Source organism: Rousettus aegyptiacus, unplaced genomic scaffold (genome assembly GCF_014176215.1).
Source record: "Rousettus aegyptiacus isolate mRouAeg1 unplaced genomic scaffold, mRouAeg1.p scaffold_m13_p_7, whole genome shotgun sequence".
Lineage (NCBI taxonomy): Eukaryota > Metazoa > Chordata > Mammalia > Chiroptera > Pteropodidae > Rousettus > Rousettus aegyptiacus.
The window spans coordinates 67082810-67104644 of record NW_023416310.1 but is presented as its reverse complement, the minus strand read 5'-3'; the positions used below and the strand labels follow the sequence as shown (position 1 = coordinate 67104644).

Sequence of the window (21835 nt, the reverse complement as noted above, 5' to 3'; positions counted from 1 at the left end):
AACATCCTCCTCCCCGTCCCCACCCCTGCTACGCCCCCCGGTTCATGAGGTTGGGGGCCCTACGGGGGCAGGGAGCAGGCACACGGGCAGACGCTCAGCAAATGTGCGTGCGACAGAACCAACATCATGGCTGCAGAGCTTTGCTCCTCGGGGGCTCTCAGCTGCGTTTGGCCGTGTCTCCTGAATCCACACTGAGAGTTTGGCCAGGAAAGACTCCAGGGGTGACCCGGGCCTCGTGACCTACCTTCTCACTGGTCAAAACCGGTATGGATGTCCCCCTCACTTTCCTTCTCCACCCTCCCTGTCTGTCCCTCCTTGGGAGGAGATGGCGGGTCAGGACCCAAGTCTGGTCCTGACCTCCGCCACCACCTGCGGGGACACTGCGCCACCTAGTGGAGGACTCGCGGTACTGCATGGAGCTGCCAATCGGTGTCCTGCCTCCAGCCCCAGAAATGCTTTCCTTTCAAAGGGCTGTTAACTTCAAGCAGAGGAATAATCCCATCATCTCAGCGGGGCGGGGGGAGAGGGGTTGTTCCCTACGTTGCTGAAGGAAGGGGCGTTCCTCAGGTGGTCTAGCATTACCATGGAAACATCACACCCTCCCCAGCCAGGCACTGCTGCCAGGTGATGGGGCTAGCTGCTGTATACCAACTGGGCTTGGATACGAGAAGCCTTGGGGACGATGACAGAGGCACCAGTGTGCAGGAACAAGGGGCCTAGTCGCTCTCTGTTGTCTCAGGACCAGCCTCGTGGGAAGGGGAACCTAGCTCTGCAGATTTTGGAAGGATCAGTGGATGGGCGCTGCTTCTCCCTGATTCTGTATGCAGTTCTGCGCTGGTCGGTGTCCAGTTTTCACGAGACTGGCCCCACTGTAAACTCCTTATATGTGGACCAGTGACAGCTTCCGAGATAGAGAGGCGGGACCAACAGCCTGTCATTCAGGGCTTTCCAGTCCTGCTCTGGCCCACCCCACAGGTACCTTGCTTGTTTTTCAAATGTTAATGGATTATGATTTTTTTCCTTTTTAAAGATCATATCTCTGTTATTGACCAAAACAGAATTGCTGGCTATCTGGAACAAAGCCTCAAATCCAACCTGCCACCTGCCTGCTTAGCGCTGTGCAGAGGTGTGACTGGTGGGACCCTGCGACCATGTGCTCAGTTCTCAAGATGTGGTTGTGGGATATGTCTTAGCCTAAGGTCACCTGACACTAACCTGAAGCCAAGGACTTGGATGCAGAATCCCAGAAGCCCCCAGAGGGGTGCAGATGTGAAAGATGGATGCAGATAAGAAAGTGAGGTGCATATGGGAAAAAGGGGTGCAGATGGGAAAGTGGGGATACAGATGAACTAAAGGAGAAAAGCCAATAAATCTTGTGCCTCAGCCCATGGGCCTCCTCGGGGTTCCCCCGGCAGAAGATGGAGGCTGGGAGAGCCCTAGACAGAGAAGAGACCCCTCTCAAGGCCGGAAGGTGGCGGTGAGCTGGGACCTGGTCAGCTGAAAGTGAATGGGGGCCTGGGACTCAGAGCAGAGTCTGCAGCAGCTGTGCAGTAAGTGGGAGGCCTACGGGGTGATGAGAGAGGAAGACAGAGTCCCAGAAAGAACAGTGGAGACATGAAGCCAAGGGCCAGCAAGGAGCCTGCTCTCCACCCATTCAGAGCTTTCCAGTCCTGCTCTGGCCCACCCCACAGTCCTACTGTGGCCCTCCTCACCCTAAACCCTTCACCCCCAGGGCCTGACAGCATACCCCTAGCCTTGCTGTTGGAACTTACATTCAAACTGTCCTCACTGAGGTGGAAATGATGCCACCAGCCTGAGCCCTGGGGATGAACATGGCTGGCCAGTGGGCTGGGCCTCAACCCTTCACTGGCTTGTGGAGAAACTGCTGTCGGACCTATGACTCTCAGGCCGGTCCGGCTGCCAGCATCAGGAAGGCGACTGACTCAGGATGTTTCGCTTCACAAATGCCTTTTATTTGGATGTAGCTACTTAGTAACCATCCCAGACAGCTACTGGGCAAGAGCAGAGAGAGTGGTGGCTTTTTGAGGTGGCAGACAGTTAGCAAGTGAGTGGGTCAAATGTAGAGAAGCTGTGTAGAGAAGCCATTCCTAGGAGACTCCCTGTCCCATCCCTTCCCCTCCCCCCAGGAGCAGAAAGAAGCTGATAGAAACTGTGAGCCCTCCCATTGCCTAAGACCAGTCTCTCCACATCATAACATATTTCATTTCAAAGCAACAGCAGGTGTGTGCAGTTACAGGCTGTGCCTGACCCGCAATCCACGAGGCCAGGGGACCTAACAAGGAGCGAGGATAGAGCTGGACCCCGCACAGCTGGAGAAATGCCAGATGCATAGCTTTCTCTTGGAAAACAATCACTTTGAAACCAAGCACCTGGATGCTATGTTTGTGCACCACACAAGCCTTCTTGTCAAGAATGACCAAGAAGTCAAATGCCCTGTCCTGCCTGTGGGAGCCCCTGCTGCGGGAGGCAGCGGAGGTGGGCCCAGGCTTCCCCAGCTGGCGCCAGGGATGCAAAGGCACTGCGCACCTGCATGAGACCATATCCCTGGGACAAGTGTCCTTTCCTAGTCTCTTGAGATGTCCCATGTGATGTGACACGAGTGAGCCCAGTTTTGCTGGCACAAAACTTCCTGCCTCCTTCCTTGACAGTCTTTTTGAGAGACAAGGTGGCTTCTAGTCCTTTTGGAGTGGGGTCTTGGAGGCAGGACACAGGAGTCCTGCAGCTATGGAGCTTTCTGAGAGCTCCCCTCCCGCCCCCACCCCCACAGGTCTTATTGTACAACAATTTCGTAGAGTCAATCACTTATTTCTCCTGCAAATTTACCCTCAAAATTTATTTTACACAGATTTTCCTTGGATCCCAAGGCTGGGGAGGAAAGGGGAAGGAGATATGAGATGGGGCTGGCAGTGTGGCTGGTCCCTGCTGCAAAGCAGAACAGAACCACAGGACAGGAGGCCTGTGCATTTAAGCAAAGATGTGGAGGCAGTAATAGCATCATTCTGGTTTTAAGAAACTAAGACTGAATGTTCCTATATACTGCTCTGGGGACTGTCCTTGTTTGCTGAGACAGAGTCCCCAGCCAGGTGTGACGCTGGGGCTTTAGAGACTAGCTTTCCGGAAGAGCTAGGTTTGCTGCCATAACCGCGAAAGCCAGTGACTTTCCCAGGCAAAAGGCAATAACGGCTTGTCATATTCACCCTAACGAATTAAAGTGCCCAAATGCATGTGCAGAGTGTGGTTCCGCCACTCAGTGTGGAAAGGTGGTCCGTTAGTCCCACTGATGTTTTGTTGATCTGTTTTCATCGAGATGGCAAAGGCTGAAATGACCCTTGGGAGCCAATGACCCAGGTTTTGAGAGTACTTCTCATGGCAGGCCCTCAGTCCCTCAGTGGTAATAGATGCTGAAGGCGTGCAGGACGTAGAGCAGGGTGGTGATGAAGGCGAAGAACTGGAATGTGATGACAGCAGCTGCATTAGAGACGGCCAGTGCTGGCCACTGCCCACCCCTCAGCCACGTGCTTTAACCCTGCTGTGTCCCCTGTCCACCCCATGCCCTGCCTGGTCTGAGGGCAGCAGCCACTGGCCAACTGCCCCATCCTCGTTGAAGCTCTCCACCCAGGGTGTCCTGAGGCCATACTCAGTGTCTTGTGCTCACCTCTCACCTGCACACGTGTCCTCCTGCCATAAAGCAGCTTATCTCTCGCCCTGCCCTGGGCCCTCTCTCGTACCATTCTCTTGTCCTAGGTGTTTCCCCTGCTCCCTTCTGTCACTGCGTGTTCCCTGATGACTCCTTCAGTTTCACTCGCCGGCCCAGACTCCGTTCTGAGTACATGTTGGTCAGCTCCCCATGAGAGTCTCTGGCTCCTGGAGGTCAAAACTGAGTTCCTGAGATGTCACTGCAAGCCTCATAGCTCAGATGGCTCCAGGGCCCTCATCCTGCCCAGCTACCTGAGCCACAAACCTGTGACCTCCACTGCTCCTCCCCCAACCACCACCGGCAGCACCACCTGCTGATCTTGTAGCACGTCCCCTCTCCTTTGTCTGGTGCTGTCATCCCTCGCCAAGACCTCTTGTGGCCTGGATGCATCCACTGCTGCCCACTCCACCCCTCTAATCTTCCCAAGAGGAAGATGTGGCCTTGTTTAACTAGCACTGTAAGATGACGTCTGCGGCTCAGGACACAGACCCCAGCCCTCAACATGCTTGCCAGCCCAGCCTTATTTGTTCTGCTGTCCACTCACACTCTGCTCTCATTCACTCATTCATCCATTTAAGAAATATCTTTAAAGCACCCGTTACTCTTTGGAAACAACAATGTCTATTACAGTGAACATTCAAAACTCCTATCCTCTTGGGGCTTACACTTTAGTGACAGAGCAGAAAGCAAACAAGATAAATGAATAGCGTGGTAGGAGAGATGGGGCCAGCACCCAGAAGAAAATCAAGCAGGGAAGGTGTGCTGGTATCCCTGAGAAAGTGACCTGAGAAAGAACAGGAGAGGAGCTACCTCATGGAGCAAGGGTGTACTTGCCGAGGCCCTGAGGCCAGAGGATGTCTCTGAGTCCAGAGGGTAGCAAGGTGGCTGTGTGGCTGGAGTCCTGACTGGGACAGAGCAGGCATGTGCTGGGCCCAGCAATGAAGGGCCGCCATTGCCGGAGTGGTGAGTGGCCAGAAAGTAAATGCTTGATGGGCAGGGAAAGGAGGCAGATGGGCTGGAAAGACAACTAAATATCTGTGGCCACCCCTGTGGTCACAGTGCTGGCCAGCATCAATTCTTGTACTGGGGTCCGCACCCCATGTGGAGCCCTTTGTCACTGATCTCTGCAGAAGCCCCCAGATAACAAGGCTCCACCTTTCTGGTGGTAGCAATTTCTACCTGGCCTGGGCATTAGGGTCCCACCTGGAAGTTTTCAAGATGGGGCAAAAGACTAAGGTTGGGCCCCTAGGGAAGGAATTGGCCGCCTGCAGTGAGGCCTGATGCATGGGGTGCCTTGCACAAAGAGGGATCTTGGGCCCAGGCCCGGAGGCCAAGTGGTGGGGCTGGGGTCCACTTGCTCTATGGGCTCGCGGGCTGGGGACACTGCTTGTGCCATCATTGGGCTGGGCCACCTCGCCTTGGATCCCTGTGGGCTCTGTCACTGGAATAAAAGGGCACCTGAACAGGTTGGCCATGCAGAGGGACCCAGGCTCCAACTCCGTAACGAGCAGCGCTCTTCATAAGAGAGAGAGGAGTCCCAGTTTCCATTTTGGAAAAAAAATCCGAGGTCAGTGAAGTGGGTGTCAGAGTGCTGGGGTGGGAAAAACAGAAGACAAGATGTGGCACCTGAACTTGGGTCCTGGACACTGTGAGCCCGGGCACACGGGTCGACGCACACACCCGCACACACGCCCTCCCTGCCCTCCGGGCCCAGCCCCCGCTCCGAGCCCTATCTGGCACCCACCGAAGCTGCAGTGTTTATCAAGTAGTTGTGTACGTTCTGGGTCTCAGAAACGATGGTGGCGTGTGCCTGCAGGACGGCCGCGCTCATGTACAGGATGCCAGTGGTTCCGTGGTACAGGCTGTCCTGGGGGGCAGAGCAGAGGGCATGTGAGTGGGCCCTCACGCGGCTGACACAGCCATCCCCCGAGGACACGGCTGGCAGGAGCGACACACAGACAGGGCTACTCCCGGCTCCAGCTTTGCCTTTTTTTTTTTCTTTTTCAAAAGTGTTTCTAATGAAACATCCATGTAGTGAACTACCCAGGGCTAATAAACAGCCATGACGAGCTCAGTGCCAGCCGACACTAATGAGGGCTTGTCCACCCCAGCTCTTCACCAGGCCTGTTCTCATTTACCTCACTGGACCTCATCAGCAATGAGGGAAGTCCCATTTGTCATTAGTGCCATTCTGGGGCTGACAGGAACGGATTCAGTAAGTAAATAAACAGCTGAGGTAGGATCTGAACCCCGGGCCACATCAGCTCCAAGCCTGGGCTCTTAGCCATCAGTCCTGGGCAGACCTATCACCCTGGACATGCTATCCCATTTCATTTCCAAAGCTAAGTTCATGGGCTGCTCTATTGTTATCTCCACTTACAGAGAAGGAAACTGAGGCTCAGCTCACATGTGGTAGGGTCAAAAGAGTCAACTACTCTGGTTCCAAGTTTCCGTTTCGGAACCTCTGTGCTGAACTCTGAGCCACGTCCTTCAGCTCAACGAGAATGTTATGCAGCATTAGAAACGGCTTATCAGGTCTTGCAGGAACGTCATCACGGGCAAATCAGCATTTTGCAACCCCTAATGGACTATTCCATTCCGGAAAACTTATTGGTAGATGAAAGAAGCATTAGAGAAAAAGTTGACAGGGCAGAGCTATCACACTCCCTGAGGGATAGTGACCACCAGTCACCCCGTGAGATGTGACCTGAAGCCACTTATGAAGCGTGCTTGCCAGGAAGGTTCAACCCATCTTCAGTAACTGTGAGTGCTAACTTCCAGCTTACAGAAAGTTTAGGGACATGAGAGATGAGTCAAGTCACACCAGGAAGAAGCAAAAGTGCAAGTCCAAAGCGGATGACCTGCTACAGGACAGCTGACCCGGTTTCCACTGGCAGCAAGAGCTATCCTAGACCAAAGGGACCCAGGAGCCATAGCTGCCAAATGTGATGCGTGGCTCTGGTGAGTGCCCTGACTCAACAGGCCAGCTGCACAAGACATTTCCAAGATGACTGGGGATATTCGAGTGTGACCTGGGTCTTAGATGACACTGTGGAATTACCGTTAAGGTTTATGTGTATGGCAATGTAAGAAAGCTTGCATATTTTTGGGGGCACACTGAAGTGTGCAGAATGAAATGATGTGATATTTGTGGATTGCTTCACAATTCTTCAAGAAAAAAACAAAGGCCACACAAAGCGAATATGGCAGAATCCTGGTGATGCTAGACTCTGGGCTAGGTTACACGAGGGTCCCTAAAACGACCCTTGCTGCTTGTGCATATGTCTTAAGTTGTTTGATATAGAAAAATGTTAAATGGTCGTCAAGATGCTATGGCAACATGAAACATAGTTAACACTGGGATATTGAATGAAAGAATCTACAGCTCGGATTTTTGGTTCTCTGCAATTAAAATATACATACATTGAATGTAAAGTTTGCGAGGGATATAGAAGGACAGACTAGGGATTGTGATGGACCCTTAAGAGTGGGGTGATATTTTTTCCTGTTGGCATTTCCTTTGATGTTACTCCAGTGATTTTACCACAAATAAAATTTAGGAGGAAATGCATCCAGATGTGCCTGATATAGGAGCACAGCTGCCCCGAAACAACCCAGGCCTGAATTGCACTTGCACGTGGGTTGTTTTCGATGAGTATGCACAGCGTTGAGAATGTGATTTTCTTGGTAACGTTTTCCTTTCTCTAGCTTACTTGACTGTGAGAACACAGGATATAAAATATATGACATATAAAATGTGTGTTGATCGACCATTTAAGTTATTGGTACAGTAAACTACTAGTAGTTACATTTTGGGGGGTCAGAATTAGAGGTGGATTTTCGACTGTGTGAGTCAGCATACTGCCTCCTCGTTGTAGGGCTGCTGCATACAGAACGTGCACGTCCCCAACTAGGGAGGCATTGAGGGGGCATGAGGATCAGCTCTGGCAGGGCAACACTTTCCTCCTCTTTAACAGGTAAGCACATTAGCCCAAGAAGTCTCGGTTCCATGGGGCTGAGCCAGGACAGGCCTCTGGTTCTCCCTCCCCCCTCAGGAGGCCTGCTGTCCCCATGACACCCAGGATACAGGTCTGCGGGGAGCAAACCTTTAGCCAGTTCTTACCAGGACTCGCCAAGACTCATATCTCTTGTAAAACCCAAACAGGTAAGACAACAGGAACATCAGAGAGATGAGGAATGAGGTCAGCGAGACGTACATCACCCATCCTTGCAGCAGTGGGTTTGCCACCTGAGTAGAGGCCACCAGGATCCAGACCCAGCATCCAAACACCTGTAAGAGAAACCGGAGGGGCTTTGTGTGCTGTAGGGGGATGGGTTGCACTTTGCAGGCTCTCTCCTCCTCTGTCTCTGGGCGAAGGCTCTTCCGGTGGAGTTAGGTGGGAATTGAAGGAAATGGGGAGGAAGGCTGGCCCCCTGAGTCACAATGGATTTTGTTAGAAAATTCAAGGAGTGAACGCAGAGGTTGCTGATGAAAGGATTTGGCTAAATTTGGCCTGTGGACATGTCTTCTTGGCCCAAACGGTGTTGGCACATGCAGGTTTTAAACATTTCTGAATACTCTGCCAACATTTAAAACAGAATATTTCACACGAGAAGTCCAGATTCCAGACCTTTCTTGAGAAACCCATAGTTCTGGTCACAGCGAACCCATTCACCGGGCTAGTGTAGGCTGAAATGAGTTGTGACTGTCTCTTTGAAAAGGACCTGGAGTTCTCAGTGGACCACGTCCCTCTCCCCACTGTATGGTGCATATTCAGTTGTTTACTTTCACTGTAGAATAGTGCTCTCCTCCTGGGTCCCTTCACCTACTGGCAGTGCCTGTCTACTCCTGTGGGCACTTGGTTTAGAGCCCCCAGGATATAGTATCTGACACCCTGGGGTCCATTACCAGCTGGGCAGTACAGTTTCAGTTTAATCTCCTGTCACCTCTGTCCAGCCATTTATAACGCTGTTGGTAGGGAAACCAGGCCTTTTCCCTGTCTTCTCTGGGCTCTGCTTTTGTTTGCATTGGGGCTGGGCTTGCACCCCTATTGGTGAGCCTAGGGGAGGAACCCAATGCCCAGCTAGGGGCCTGGACAGGGACGGTGACCTGAGCTCCAAGCGATTGTGCTGTTGGCTCATCTTGGAAGTTCTGAGTGACCCCCCAGCCTGCGGCCCCTCAGGGTGTCATTGTGGGCCTCCTTGGCCCTCCCTGCTCCATTCCTGTTAAATCTGTGCCTCAAAGCACCATATCGTTGGGTCCCAGGAACCCCTCCAGCCCATTTCTCTCTGGGGTCCTCAGCACTGCACATCTGCCCACGTGCCTGTGCGATGCCCTTTCTCTCTGAGGGGCCAGCCCTGAACTGGCATGACCCTGAGAGCACGTCCCTCATGTTTTGCACACCAGGCACCTTGCCCCAGTCCTGGCCCCTGCCCTCAAGGTCCTCAAGTCCTCAGGTACAGAACCTGAACTCTCTGCTGCTCCCACATTCCTTCAGAACCCACCTTCCTCAGCACCTGCTGAGTCATTCTCCTGAGGGAGAGAGCTATTAGGAATGGGTGCACGCAGGCCCCCATTCTTGCCATATCATAGTGGGTGTGCTGGAGTTTATCTTTACAAAGTAATAAGTTTGAAAATGAAGACGAGCCAGTTGGATTATGAGATCACTGGAGATTTGGGGTAATGGCTTCTGGGTCTGTGGCTTGGAGAAATCGCACCACCAGATGTTAAACTTTCTGTAAAGTCACCATAATCAAGAGTCATCCACATGAGTGACTCACACCTCTGCCCATCTGAGACAACCCATCCCTTCCCTAGTTACTCTGCCTCTCCACATAAGTTTTAGAATCAGTGTGTCAGTATCCACGATGTCTGTCTGCTGGGATTTCCATTGTGCTAAACCTAGAGACCAGTCTGGAGAGAACTGACATCTCTTCTATGTTGAGGCTTCCAATCCACAAACACAGCATTCTCTCTACTTGTCAAGATGCTCTGCCACTTTTTTTTTTTTTAATCAATGTTTTATAGTTTTGGGCATCACAGATGCTGTACACATTTTCTAATATCTATGCCTAAGTCTTTTGTTTGGGAGGAGCTACTGTAAATAGCCTAAATTTTATTTTATTTTATTTATTTTATTATTTTTATTGATTAATTGATTTATCGATTGAAGAAATGATTAAAATTTTTTTCCTCCCATCTACCTCCCCCATGTCCCTTACCCTCTGGTAACCACTAGACCATTGTCCATGTCCATGAGTCTCTGTCCTGTTCATTTGTTGCTTTTAGGTTTATATCCCACATATAAGTGACATTGTGTGATTTTTCAACTTTTTCTGTCTGGCTTAAAATTTTTTTTTTTTTAAATTTCCAATTGTTTATTGAGAGTGGATAACAACAGAATTAATTTTGTGTATTGGCAGTGTATCTTGTGATTTGCTGAACTTATTAGTTTGAGGAGGTATTTTTGGTGATTATTTGGTAGATTCCTTGGGATTTTCTATGTATCTTATTAGATTTTAATTTTTATGATTATTAATGAGGTAGAGCTTATTTTCATATATTTCCTCTTTTGTGAAATTTAAAATTTTTTATTGGTAGCAAATTTGTTATAGGTTTGTCCTTTTTTTATTGATTGATAGGAATTCTTTCTAACAGTATGGATCTCACTGATTATACATATCACAGATGTATTCTGCCAGCACGGCTCACACATTTTATGGTGTCTTTTGATGAAATGAGTTCTTAATTTTAATGTAATTAAATATGTTGATCTTTTCCTTTATAGACTGTGCTTTTTGGGTCAAGTTTAAGAAATCCTTCCTTACCTTGAGTCCTGAGGCTATTATTACATCTCCGATACTTCTTTGATATTATTTTCTTTCTTCCTGAAGTACAACTGTCAGTCATTTCTTTAGGACAGTCAGTTGGTAATAGTCAGCTAGATTTGTCAGAAACCGTCATTTTCCCCTGACAATTCCTCGCTCTCAGCACTCCCATGATGGTTTTCCTACTGCGTTCTGCATCTTCCCACGTCATTCTGTTGTGTTCTGGCCTCCACTGTTGCTGCCGAGAGCCGGCCGGCGGCTGCACCGCTGCCCCTCTGCTCGACTCTGCATTTGCTGTCTGGCCGCTTTCAGAGCCTTCTCTCTTCTCTCTGGTGTTCTGCAGTCTGCGTGCATGGCTGTGGGGTGGCTGTGTTGCAAATAATGCTATTGGAGACACTAGGGACTGAAGGGGTCTGCTCACCCCTGTACCACTCAGCTGGGGTATGCTCTTTCAGGCTCCACTTTCCCTAACAGCCCTGGCTTTCTGGGGTTTGTTTTCCTCTCGCATGAACACAATGCGCAGACATAGATATGTCACCCACCCTCCCAAGGCTTCCACTGCTGTCGTCCTGAAGAGAGAAGCACTTTTGAATTCACAAAGGGTTCATAGGCTCTCCAGGACAGAACGTGGACAGACGAGAAGCCAGAACAGGGTGGGAGGCTGAGCACAGGCAAGGCCTCATGGGACCGGGCGACACCTCTGTGAGCCTGGCACCTCTGGAAGCACCAGCTCCGGGGGCCTTGATAATCAGTCCTCAGCTGGAGTTGGGAATCCTCAACTGGGCCTGGGGTGCCTTGTCCTGAGGAGGGGCATGCAGGAATGAGAGCCGCGGTCCCCCCTGAGCTGGGCCCTTGCACGTCTGTTCCAGTGACGGGGTCTGCTACAGGGAGGTACCAGAGCTGAGCTTTAGGGCACTTGCCAAGTGTCTTCCTCACACGCCATGGGAAGCACACACAGATACCGTCACATGGCCAACACCCAAACAATGCTGGCTACTAGTGGGGATAGCAGTCAGGATTTAGTGGCTGCATATGTACTTGGACAATTTTAGATGCGCATTAGACCTCCGAGGGCAGAGGGTGGTCTGTGCACTCCTGGTGCCCAGCATCAGGGCCTGAAACAGAGCAGGTGGGGAAAGTGAGAAGAATGTTCTGTTGAATAAATTGAGTTAACGCCACCGCCTCACATTTACCAGGTGCTTTACAGTTTATAACCTGCATTCACTCAGATGACCTTGTTTAGTTGGGATGGCAATTCTAACCACATTGGGCTTTCTAAGACCAGAGAGCTGCCAACTGATACCTGCTTTGGCTGACTGCCAGCTTACCTGTGCCAGGCCCAGGTGGGCAAGGGTGCCTATCCATGCTTGTCCCCTCCTGACATCAGCGGCTGCCCTGGCCAGATACCGCCATCTGCACGCTACTTACACGTCCACACTTAATTCTCACCACAATCTGTGAGGTGGAACATGCCGCAGGGGCCTGGGGCCTGAGGTGGCACAGGACACGGGCAGGACACTGAGGGTCTTCCCATGTGGTCACAGCTCACTCCTGAGTCCAGGGACCTCTGAGCATGGGGACCTTCCGAAACAGCTTTCGTGCTACACAAGCAAAGTGATGTGAAGAATGTTATTTACTTTTATTCCCACTCTCTCCACCTCCTGAAGAGCAGAAGGGACCGGGGCCAACGACAAACCCCAGTGAACTGAAGCTGGGGCGAGCGTATTCTCTCGTTTCTGTGTCATGCAGTCTGGGTTGGTTCTTTAGAGGCAAGGCAACTTTGAGTGTTTGTCTTTCCTTTTTTAGACAAAAACTCATATTTAGTTTTCCAGATTTTCTTGGCAGCCTCACCCACTCCTTTCAATCTTCATCTTGTGTTTCCCAAGAGCAGGATATATTTTTAGATGTTTGAGGCTGGCCCTCAAACTAAAAAAGTATTTCATTAGAGCCGGAAGGGTGGACATGTCCACCTGGATGGGGCAGCTGGGAGCTGAGAAGCCTCCGATGGGCAGGGGCGGGTGAGGGGCTATGACAGGTGAGGGCCTGGAGTAGGTGAGGGGCAGGGCCAGGTGAGGGGCTGGGGCAGGTGAAGGGCTAGAGCAGGTGAGGGGCAGGTGAGGGGCTGAGGTTGGGTTGCCTGAGCAGAGTTAACTTCACGCACCACCAGGTTATGAAGACAGATGCTGCCCGAGTAATGACCCCATGTGGCAGGCAAAGGCGGAGCCCAGAAGATGCCTGCTGTCAGGTCTGTATGCCTGGGGAGGTGTGCGCCTGGGTGGGGCCTGCCAGCTGCGAACAAGGGCGGCACCTATGACAGGTTTTTCTGCATGGCCGAGGTGTCTCCTCGTGGCAGGCGCACCCACCCCTGACATGGCGTCCCTGTCCTTACCACTGTCTGGATTTCCCTGACAGCCTTGGATCCCCAACCCGTCCCTTGAACTCGAGGTGGGCACAGGCCGGATCGCTGAGCTTCAGAGACTACTGGCTGGGAGGAAAAGGCTCTAGTCAGGCGCCAGGGAGCTAGGTGCTCTGGACTCCAGCTGCAGGCCTCCCTATGGCAGCTCCGAGACCCCATGCCCACGGGACACTGCTCATAGCCTCCCAGGAGGTTCTCATCCCTGCGTCTTGCGCCAAGGGCCTTGGAAAGCTTTCCGGGCATGGTCACCTCCTAAACCAGTTCCAAGAGGCTAAGTGACTTCCTAGCGACCCGTGGGGGTGGGGCAGTTCTGGACAGGATTTCAGGGCCCCAAACAACCAGCGTTATGTGGAAATTCTGTGCTCTGTGACCCAACCAGGACACCTCCAAACACTGGCCACTTGTCCTGGCTCACAGAATGAGAATTGCTCTCTGCGGCTTTAAGGTCAGTAGGAAACGGCCAGCCTGGTCTCCTGGTCCCCAGTGAGGGCCCCTGTGTCATCCGGTCCACTCCAGGAACAATAGTGCTGGCCAGGGCTCCATCCAGGTCATATAAGGAGCTCTCGGGGTGCCCACAGGAGCCCTCAGGTTGGGCTGGTAGCCAGCCAGGCAATCAAGGCCCACCTTGGGGTGTGCTATGGTGGGAGGAGCAGGATACCACGGCAGGAGCGGTAGTGAGTCAGCGCCAGACCTCTCTGCCTTCCTCGCTGGGACCACACCCAGCCATTCAGACCAGGCCCCCACTGACCCAGCTTTTCACTGAGCAAACAGCCAGATTTACTGGGTAACATAAAATACAGTGATAATAACATTCCATCTTACTCATCCAAAGTCTAAAGGGCTTTCCTTCTTGTCTAAACAAAAAAACAACCAGAAACTAAGCATTTGAGGGGCAAGTTTTTCAACTTTTTTTTTTTTTTTTTTTTACTGTGCACCTTAGAAAAGTCAGAAAGCACTGAACAGATATAAACAAGCAGAATGGGGACACCCAGTCCCCACAGCGGCCACTGGATGGCTGCCTCACACGCCAGGCCTCCCGCCCTGGTCTTCTCTCTTTGGCTCCCACATTTACTAACCTATGAACCTTCACATGTTCCCAAGAAGTAACCAAATGATCCCCAGAGTTGGGCTCAGGCAGGCCTGCCCACCCCCCCACCTCCTCCTTCTTCCAGGAACCTGCAAACATTTTGTGACCTATGGCCATGTTTCTGCCCTTTGTCAGGCACTGAGGACCCAAGGATGTCACCATTCACCCCAGTCCTGGTTTCTGCCTGCTCAGCTGCCACCGCCCCCATTCTGTCTGTGACCAGACCCTGGAGAGCAGGGACCAGACCAATGTCACTCCTCCAGGAAGCCATCCTGACTGCAGAGCCCCAGCGCACCCCTCTGTGACCTCCCTAACGGTCATTGTCTCTCTTCACCGACTCCTCCCCAGACCCTGGGATCCTGGATGCAGGACTCCGCTCTGTCGTTGTTGTGTCCCTGGTGCAGCGCACAGAGCCTGGCACAAAGCAGGTCTGGGTACGAGCTGCTGACCAACTGGAGAGAGAAGGCAGGAAGCGGGTTGTTGGAATCTCCATCACTCTCGGTCAGTTTCATCTCCCTGGGCCGATTCCCACACAGGTGGTGCCACCTCCCTGCCTGTGCCCCATCCCACCTGTGACACCTCAGGACCACACAAAAATATGCTGTCAGAGAGAACAGTGTTCAAATAAACACCACCCACACACCCATCCGTCATCAGCTGGGCAGAGAGAGGGTCTGCATGGATGGGTAGGGGGCTGTGGACAGAGCAGAGGCAGAAAAGCAAAGCTCAGACACTTGGGTCAAGGTGTGGGGCTTAACTGGACAGGCTACTCTGCACAGGTCAGAAGACTCCAGCTCACACCCACCCCATTTGGCCTTCCTTGGGAGTGGCGCCTTGAGTTGCTGTGGAATGCAGGTCCCCCACCCTCAACCACTCTGGCCCCTTCCTGCTGCTTAGACCTGCCAAGCCCGGGGAAAGGTCTCTGGTGAAGAGCCCGGCAAGGTGGGGTGGGGCAGTGGGTGGGGCACTTTTTATCTGCCAGGGCACTTATCTGGGGCTCCTGGACCAGTGGGCCAGGAGCTCTTGCCACCTCTACAGGAGCACCTGTTAGCTAAGTGACACCCTGCTGGGTGGGCCTTCCTACAGCTGGCTTGCTTACCTGCCCCATCTGTCTGAGAGAGGCTCCTGTTCTGGGAAGATGGCTCACAAGGTGGGGGTGGAGGGGTGGGCGTGGGGGCGCGAGTTAGTTCTGAGGGTCTCTCAGCTCAAGCCCATGCTTCTGTGATGTGGGCTGGAACTCTGCAACCCCAGTTTCTGGTTCCCCAGTCCTATTTCTGTCACTCACAGCACACCCTTTTCAAAGGCACCAGTACTAGCTGGGCTGGGCTTCCCCAGGTCTGAGCCCTGTCTGCCGGCCTGATGGGGAGGGCGGCATGCCGCCCCTTACCACTCTGGTGGCTTCAGTGTCTCCTCTCTGCTCCCTCAGCCTTTCAGTGACTGTGTGCGCTGTCCCCTGCATTGAGCACCCTCTGTGTGCAGCCTCCGCCGCCCCCATGCAGTCCATCTTCCCTGCACCCTGGCCACAAGGCATCATGCACTGGTTTCCCTGGCTGGTCTCCATCTGCCCCATTAGGCTCCAGCTCCATAAGGCAGGGTCACAACTGTCTTCCTGTCTTTACATCGCTGTGCTTGGTACAGAGTAGGTGCTCAATAAACATCCGCTGAGCAAACACATGGCATGTACGTGGGGCTGCCGCCCTTCTTCTTGCAGTCTGGCTTCCTGCAAGCGGTAACTCCTGGACCCAGGAAGTCCCAGCCTCGCCCTCAGTCCAAGCCCTCACGGGATGTTGGGCCCGCGTCCCTGAGTAAGCACGGCCTGATGACCACTCCAGCTCCTGGGCCTTTGAAGTTGTGGCTGAGCACACCTGATCTGCATTTTGGAGTGCTCTCCACATGTCCCCGCATCACTCCTCTAGGACAGGGCCTGACCTCATTTGTCCCGACATAGGTATGAACAAACCGACTTCAGCTCTGTGCCCCAGCAAGCACATCAAAGCGTCTGTGTTCCTTGAGACAGAGCTGCAAATATTTTTGTTAGTAATGACCGAATGGTGTGACAACTGAGATGAAAGTCAAGCTGGTCCCTGGCATTACTGCATTCTTTGTCTTTTGTCTTGTCAATCACTACCTGAGTTATACTATTAAAAGTACTGAACTGGGTCTGCTAGCAGAGAGCAGCAGAGTGCCAGGTCATCTGTCGGCTCTGAGCCTATACCCCACAAGGAAATTGCCCTGTCAAAAATTCTGTCATATTCTATGGAGTCAGCTGCTTTGTCGCAGGTCTTCAGATACCTTCTCATTTTGATGGCCCACCCTAGGACATTATCCCTTGTTATCACCTCTTGTCCTCATGTCCCTGGGAATCAAAGACTGGCCTAGAGCAGCACTAGCTGCATAGCCAACACTTGCGGGTTCATACCTGGATCCTACCCAGAGAGACCCAGCATCTGAGAAGAGGCCTGGAAGGCCAATGACTATGAAGCAGTGTGGGCTACCTGTGTTTAGTTCTGCTCCACTCTTGCCTGGGGGATGGCCCTGTGCACCTGGGGCACGTGTGCCTGCAGACACCATTGATGTCCGTGCTGGGCTACCCCATCACGGATGACATCTGAGTCTGGATTTCACTTTCTCTGCCTCATTTTGTTGGCCTGAGCTCCAGTTTTAGAAGCCACTCTCTGGCCTCATGTCCTTAGAATGACACATGCTTGTCTGTGAGGCCTTTAGGCCCAAGGACTGGGAATCTACTGGTACTGCAAAAGCTAGTGCTCTGCAGTACCCAGGTGACCAGGGACAAGAGAGGGTCTCCTACTGGCCGCCTCCACACTGTCCTCTCCAGCCCAACATGTCTTTTTCTCTCTCCGTGGGGTCAGAATCACCCACTTGCCTAGACCTTCACCCTCCTCTCCTGGTCACATTTCCATCCCCATCCCCAGATATGAGGCCCACATGTGCTAGGGAGGCTTACTGAAGGGAAAGACTGGTGCAGAGCGGCGGTGCAGAATAACCCCGCTAAATATTCCGTGTGCGCAGCAGGGCCCCCTTACCCATGGGGGGAGTTGTACACGACCCCCAGTGGACACCTGAGACCACTATAGTACTGAACCCTCTATATGCTGTGTTTTTTTCCTTTATATACACACCTATGATAAAGTTTAATTTATAAATTAGGCACAGTAAGAGAGGAACAACAATAATAAAATAGAACAACTGTAACAATAGACTATTAAGTTATATGAGTGTGGTCTCCCGCTCTTGGCACATTGACATGAAATGCCTTTTCCTTCTTCACAATTTCACAGATGGAAGGCTCATTCTCACCACAGGTCTTAGGGACCTCGGCAACCGTTTTCCCTCTTGCTTTAGAAATTGAGAATTTTCACTTGTTCATTTCAAGGGAATGCCTTACGGCTTCTCTCTGGTACATCCAAATCGCCAGCATCACTGCTCCTGTGTTTCGGGGCCATTACTGAGGAAAATAAGGGAGACTTGAACACAAACACTGTGACACCACAACAGTCAGTCTGACGACCGAGATGGCCACTGAGTGACTAATGGGAGGGTAGGGTATAAGCGACATGTTGAAAAAAAGGCCGATTCGCATTCAGGGTGGGACAGAGAGGGACAGCGAGAGATTTCATCATGCTGCTCTGAATGGTACGCAATGCAAAATTTACAAATTATTCATTTCTGGGACTTCTCATTTAATATTTTTGGACAGCCATTGATCACAGGTAACAGACCACGGAAAGTGAAAATATAGGGAAAAAGGAACTGCTGCGTATATACATATGAACGTATGCATATATATAGATCATAGTTTTTTCTGTGTTTTCAAAATTTTCAACAATGAATAAGAATTACTAGTGAATTAAAAATAAAGTTGTGAGAAAACCTCAGACAAAGCCAAATGGAGGGACATTGTACAAAATAACTGGTCGGTGCTCTTCAAAAACGTCAAGGCAAAGACTGAGGAAGGCCCGATATGAAAGGGGAAAGGGGCGCGATGTGGAAGCCTGGACCGGAAGGAGGACACTAGTGGCCAAGACAGCAGCTGGCGTAGGTTTCCAGAACAGTTGACGCACAGTGTCAGTGTCAGCCTCCTCTTGCGACAGCTGTGCTGTGTAAGGGCTGCACATTAAGAGACTCTGGGTAAAGACTATACAAGAATCTTTGTACTACTACCGTAGCATTGCTATAACTCTAAAATTATTTCAAAAGAAAAATAAAGGAATAAAATTGAACCAGTAGAATATCTCATCCCCTAAGATATTGACTCCTGGATCCCAGCATAGCCAGCCATGCACTTTACTGCTTTACTGCTCCGGGGACTCCACCTGCAGGAGGCAGCACTGTGGGGGCGGGTGCACGAGAGGCCCCTCTCGCTGGGTCCTTTCCTGATCTTGGAAGCCTCATCTCTCCAGCTCTTGCCCTTTGGACTCTTCTGGGCGCTAGGACTTTCCCTCTCTTGGCCCCCAGCCTGGAAGCCCAGCCTGTCCTTTGAGGTTCAGATCCACAGTGGCTCTCTCTGTGACAGACCTGGACAATTCTCCTACTTGATGAGATCAGATGGCTTCTCTTCCCTGGTGCCACAGCCCACACGGCCACCTCCTTGAGCACAGTCTGACTATGGAGGGGAAGCGCTTTCCAGTCTCTCTCCAGCAGTCAGGGACCCTGGGAAGGCAGCGTCACAAGTGGCTTGCATGATGGACATAAAGCATGTTGATGGGGTCAACCACAGAGCCGGCAATTCACGCGGTTGTTCTAGGTGAGGGACACACCCAGGTCCAGCACAGAGAACTTGTGAGAACACTAAGATGTCATCAGCCTGGCAGGATGCCCACGCTGTGTCCCCTTGGGGACAGGCCTGGCAGAAACCTGCCTCTTGGGTGGGGTTTCAGCAGCAGCCACCCAAGTGTGGAGCCTGCCCTGCCCCGTCTGCTTCTGAGGACCATTAATGGATGCCCTTTAACCAGTTTGCCAAAAGGTCGCCCTGTTGGGCCCAGCCTTCCAGGCAAGTGATGAGAGTGAGAGGGCCGCCCAGGTCTAGCTGAGAGCTGAGTCTGCTTTCTATTCTTTCCTCCCTGCCCGGGGCAGCACTGCCACGTCCAGAGCTGTGTAGAAAATATCGCCCACAAGCTAGATACTTCAGGTGTTCGGAAAACAACTCCTCTGTCCTGATTTGTTCACCAGACTTGACTGTCCCCGTCAGTGTAAAGGGGATGGTGACAGTGGCTTGGGGAGGACTGAGCTCAGGGAACACTGTGTGCAGAACCGTGCAGATGGGAACATGCCAGCACCTGGCAGGAACTGAATCACAGTTCAGCTGTGGGTGCCACAGAGAGTAACCAATGATGACAGGTTCTCAGTGAGCAGCGAGGGCAGCTCACAGGACTGTTTTATGGGTGAGGTTGTCAGAAGCTCCCTCCTGTGGGGTGTCCACACAAGTCAAAGTTTAAGGTCACCTGGCATGACAAATAAGAAGATGCTGGAAGACCTCTTAGGAAGAAAGACAGCGTCCCCCATTTGGAACTTTAGAAAAGCACAAACGAGAGCTTAGAGAAAAGAAGCCATATAATTCAAGTCCGTTTCCAAAATCATCTTGAGGATCCAGAATATTCTAGCAGCAGTCTGGGCCCCGGTGGGGTGGCTGGAGAAAACTCCCCGCGCGCAGGAGCCTCCCAGTCCCATGGGGCAGTGGGAACGCGGGTACGGGTACGCAGCAGCCTGGCTGAGTCTCCCTTCCTTCCCTTCCTCTCCTTCCCCTCCCTGGGACAGGACGGGAGCGCTGCAGCCCCTCAGGACCCCCCTACCCGTGGGCGCACTCACCAGCTCAGGAAGGAAGAAGGCGTAGGGGATAGTCAGGAACAGTGTCAGTCCTGTGGGCACGTCTGGTGGCGCATGGCTGGTTGGGGGCGGCAGGTCCCGGGAGGCCATGCTCGCACCCTGCCCAGCGCCTGGCTCCGCAGCCGCCTGCCCGCTGCCCGTCAAATATCACCTCCTGTCCGACACACCCATCAGACGTAGTCTGGGAGGGACAAAAACGTTCCAGTGGAGCAGGTCCTTCCACTCCCGCCAGCCAGAAATCCTCAGCCAAAGGCAGCTGCCGGTCAGGGGCCTCCTAGCAGGGCCAGAGCCACTGGGCGGGCGCAGAGCCTCTCCCCGGGCTCTTCCTTCCCAGGGAATTTGGAATCCTGGAGCATGTTACCCCAGGGACGCTGGCCACAGCCACCACCGCAACCCTGTGCCCGGAGTGTAGGCTAAGGTCTTTTGCCAAGACAGAGGTCTATTTAAGACCTACTATGAGCCAAATAATCTGCAGCCCACTCTGGTGTTCCCCACAGCCCCGCACATGGTGAGGTGGGCTTTTTTCCAACTGCGGAGACCAAGAGCCGGCAGGTCATGTCAGAGACTATACACACTCTGGGTCTCAAATCCTTTGCTCTGGCTCCCTTCTCATCTACTCCAGGGGGCCACCCTCAACCTCCAACCAGCAGGAGAGCGGCCCTCACTTCCAGCACCCATCGCCAGGGACTTGGTGCTTCCTGCCTTCTCTGCACCCTCATAATGGTCTTCTCCTTTCCCCAAAAATAGATGGAGGTGGCTACCCTGTCTGGCAGAAATCTGCCTAGCAGGCACCTGAGAAGGACCAGGCTGGCTGGGTGCTGCTGCAGGCCCCCGCCCTCCCCCTGCCCACCCAGCATCCCGCTCAGTGAAGCCAGGAGCCGGGCTTGGGGCCAGCCAGTTCCTTCCTGCCTCTGACTACCCGCTGCCCCACACTGGGCTGTGACCCAGGAGCAGGAGCGCCTTCCTGTCTGTACACAGGTCCTGGAGATGTGAGCCCCCTTCCTCTCTAGCTCACAATTAACCATCTGCAGAAAGGCCCATGGCTACCAACTGCCCGGGTGCACTTTGGGTCCCATCTCCTGTCTTCATGGCTGCAGCCTCAGTGCTGGCTTGGCGTGGAGGGTAGTAGGGAGGTAACGAACTGCCCTGCACAAGGAGCCAGTATCTGCCCTGCACAAGGAGCGCTGCATCCCAGGCCTGCCTTCTGGCTGGAGATGGGGTGCAGCAGCCAACGGGGCTTTGCCTGGTCCGGGGAGAGTTAGGAGAGAGGGAGTTTGAACAAATGAAGCCCAAGGCAAAGACCTTGCAAGCAGAGATGATGGACTCCCAGAGCAGACCTCCAGCCAGCCTAGGGTCCCCCTTCTCCCAGGCCTGCGGGGATCCAGAAGGACATGCCACCTGGCCTGCCTGCCACTGACTCCACCTCATCTGCAGGATGACCCAAGGCAAGCATTGCCCCAGGAGCCCGATGCTTGCCTCCTTTCCTGGGCTGTAGGACCCATCTGACCTGGCCATGCTCAAGGTGGCACAGTGGAAACAGCTGAAAGGAAAGCAAGAAGGAAGCCTGCCCCGGGCTCAGCGCTCATCTATAGAGCAGAGGCGATGATGGGGCCGGCGTCCCTGTCACCTGCTGAGGTACTTAGTGTATTAAGAAGTAAAGGTGTCATAAAACAACGCTAGAAAAAATGGCATATTTTAAATGTTTACATTTAACCAAGCGGTGTTTTATTATCTGCGACAAAGTACAGCGCACTCTCCTTAGGCCCTTTATCAGAACACTGTTGGATCCGGAGGCACCACAGGCACGAGATGCCAGGGCGACAGAGCCAGAGCTGCAGGAAGAACACCTTGTGATGAGAGCTTCAACCCTCTTAGCGACTGTCAAATGGGCAACACAGTATTGTCAACTATAGTCGCCATGCCATACATTAAACAATGTGGA

At 52.6% G+C, this 21835-nt stretch overlaps 1 protein-coding gene across 2 annotated transcripts; it reads right to left on the bottom strand.

Moving 5' to 3' along the window:
- Positions 1–1951: 1951 nt before the first annotated feature.
- Positions 1952–20021, bottom strand: MALL (mal, T cell differentiation protein like). 2 transcript variants are annotated; one of them, XM_016142882.2, is made up of 4 exons: positions 19876–20016; positions 7842–8009; positions 5463–5585; positions 1952–3469 (listed from the first exon to the last, which is right to left on the bottom strand). In XM_016142882.2, exons 1-4 carry the CDS (start codon positions 19981–19983, stop codon positions 3407–3409), a joined length of 462 nt encoding a protein of 153 aa, XP_015998368.2. In that variant the 5' UTR covers positions 19984–20016; the 3' UTR covers positions 1952–3406. The 2 variants fall into 2 exon arrangements, with proteins under 2 accessions (XP_015998368.2, XP_015998367.2); XM_016142881.2 differs by lacking the exon at positions 1952–3469 and adding an exon at positions 3490–4733 and having other exon boundaries at positions 19876–20021.
- Between the last annotated feature and the right edge of the window lie 1814 nt (positions 20022–21835).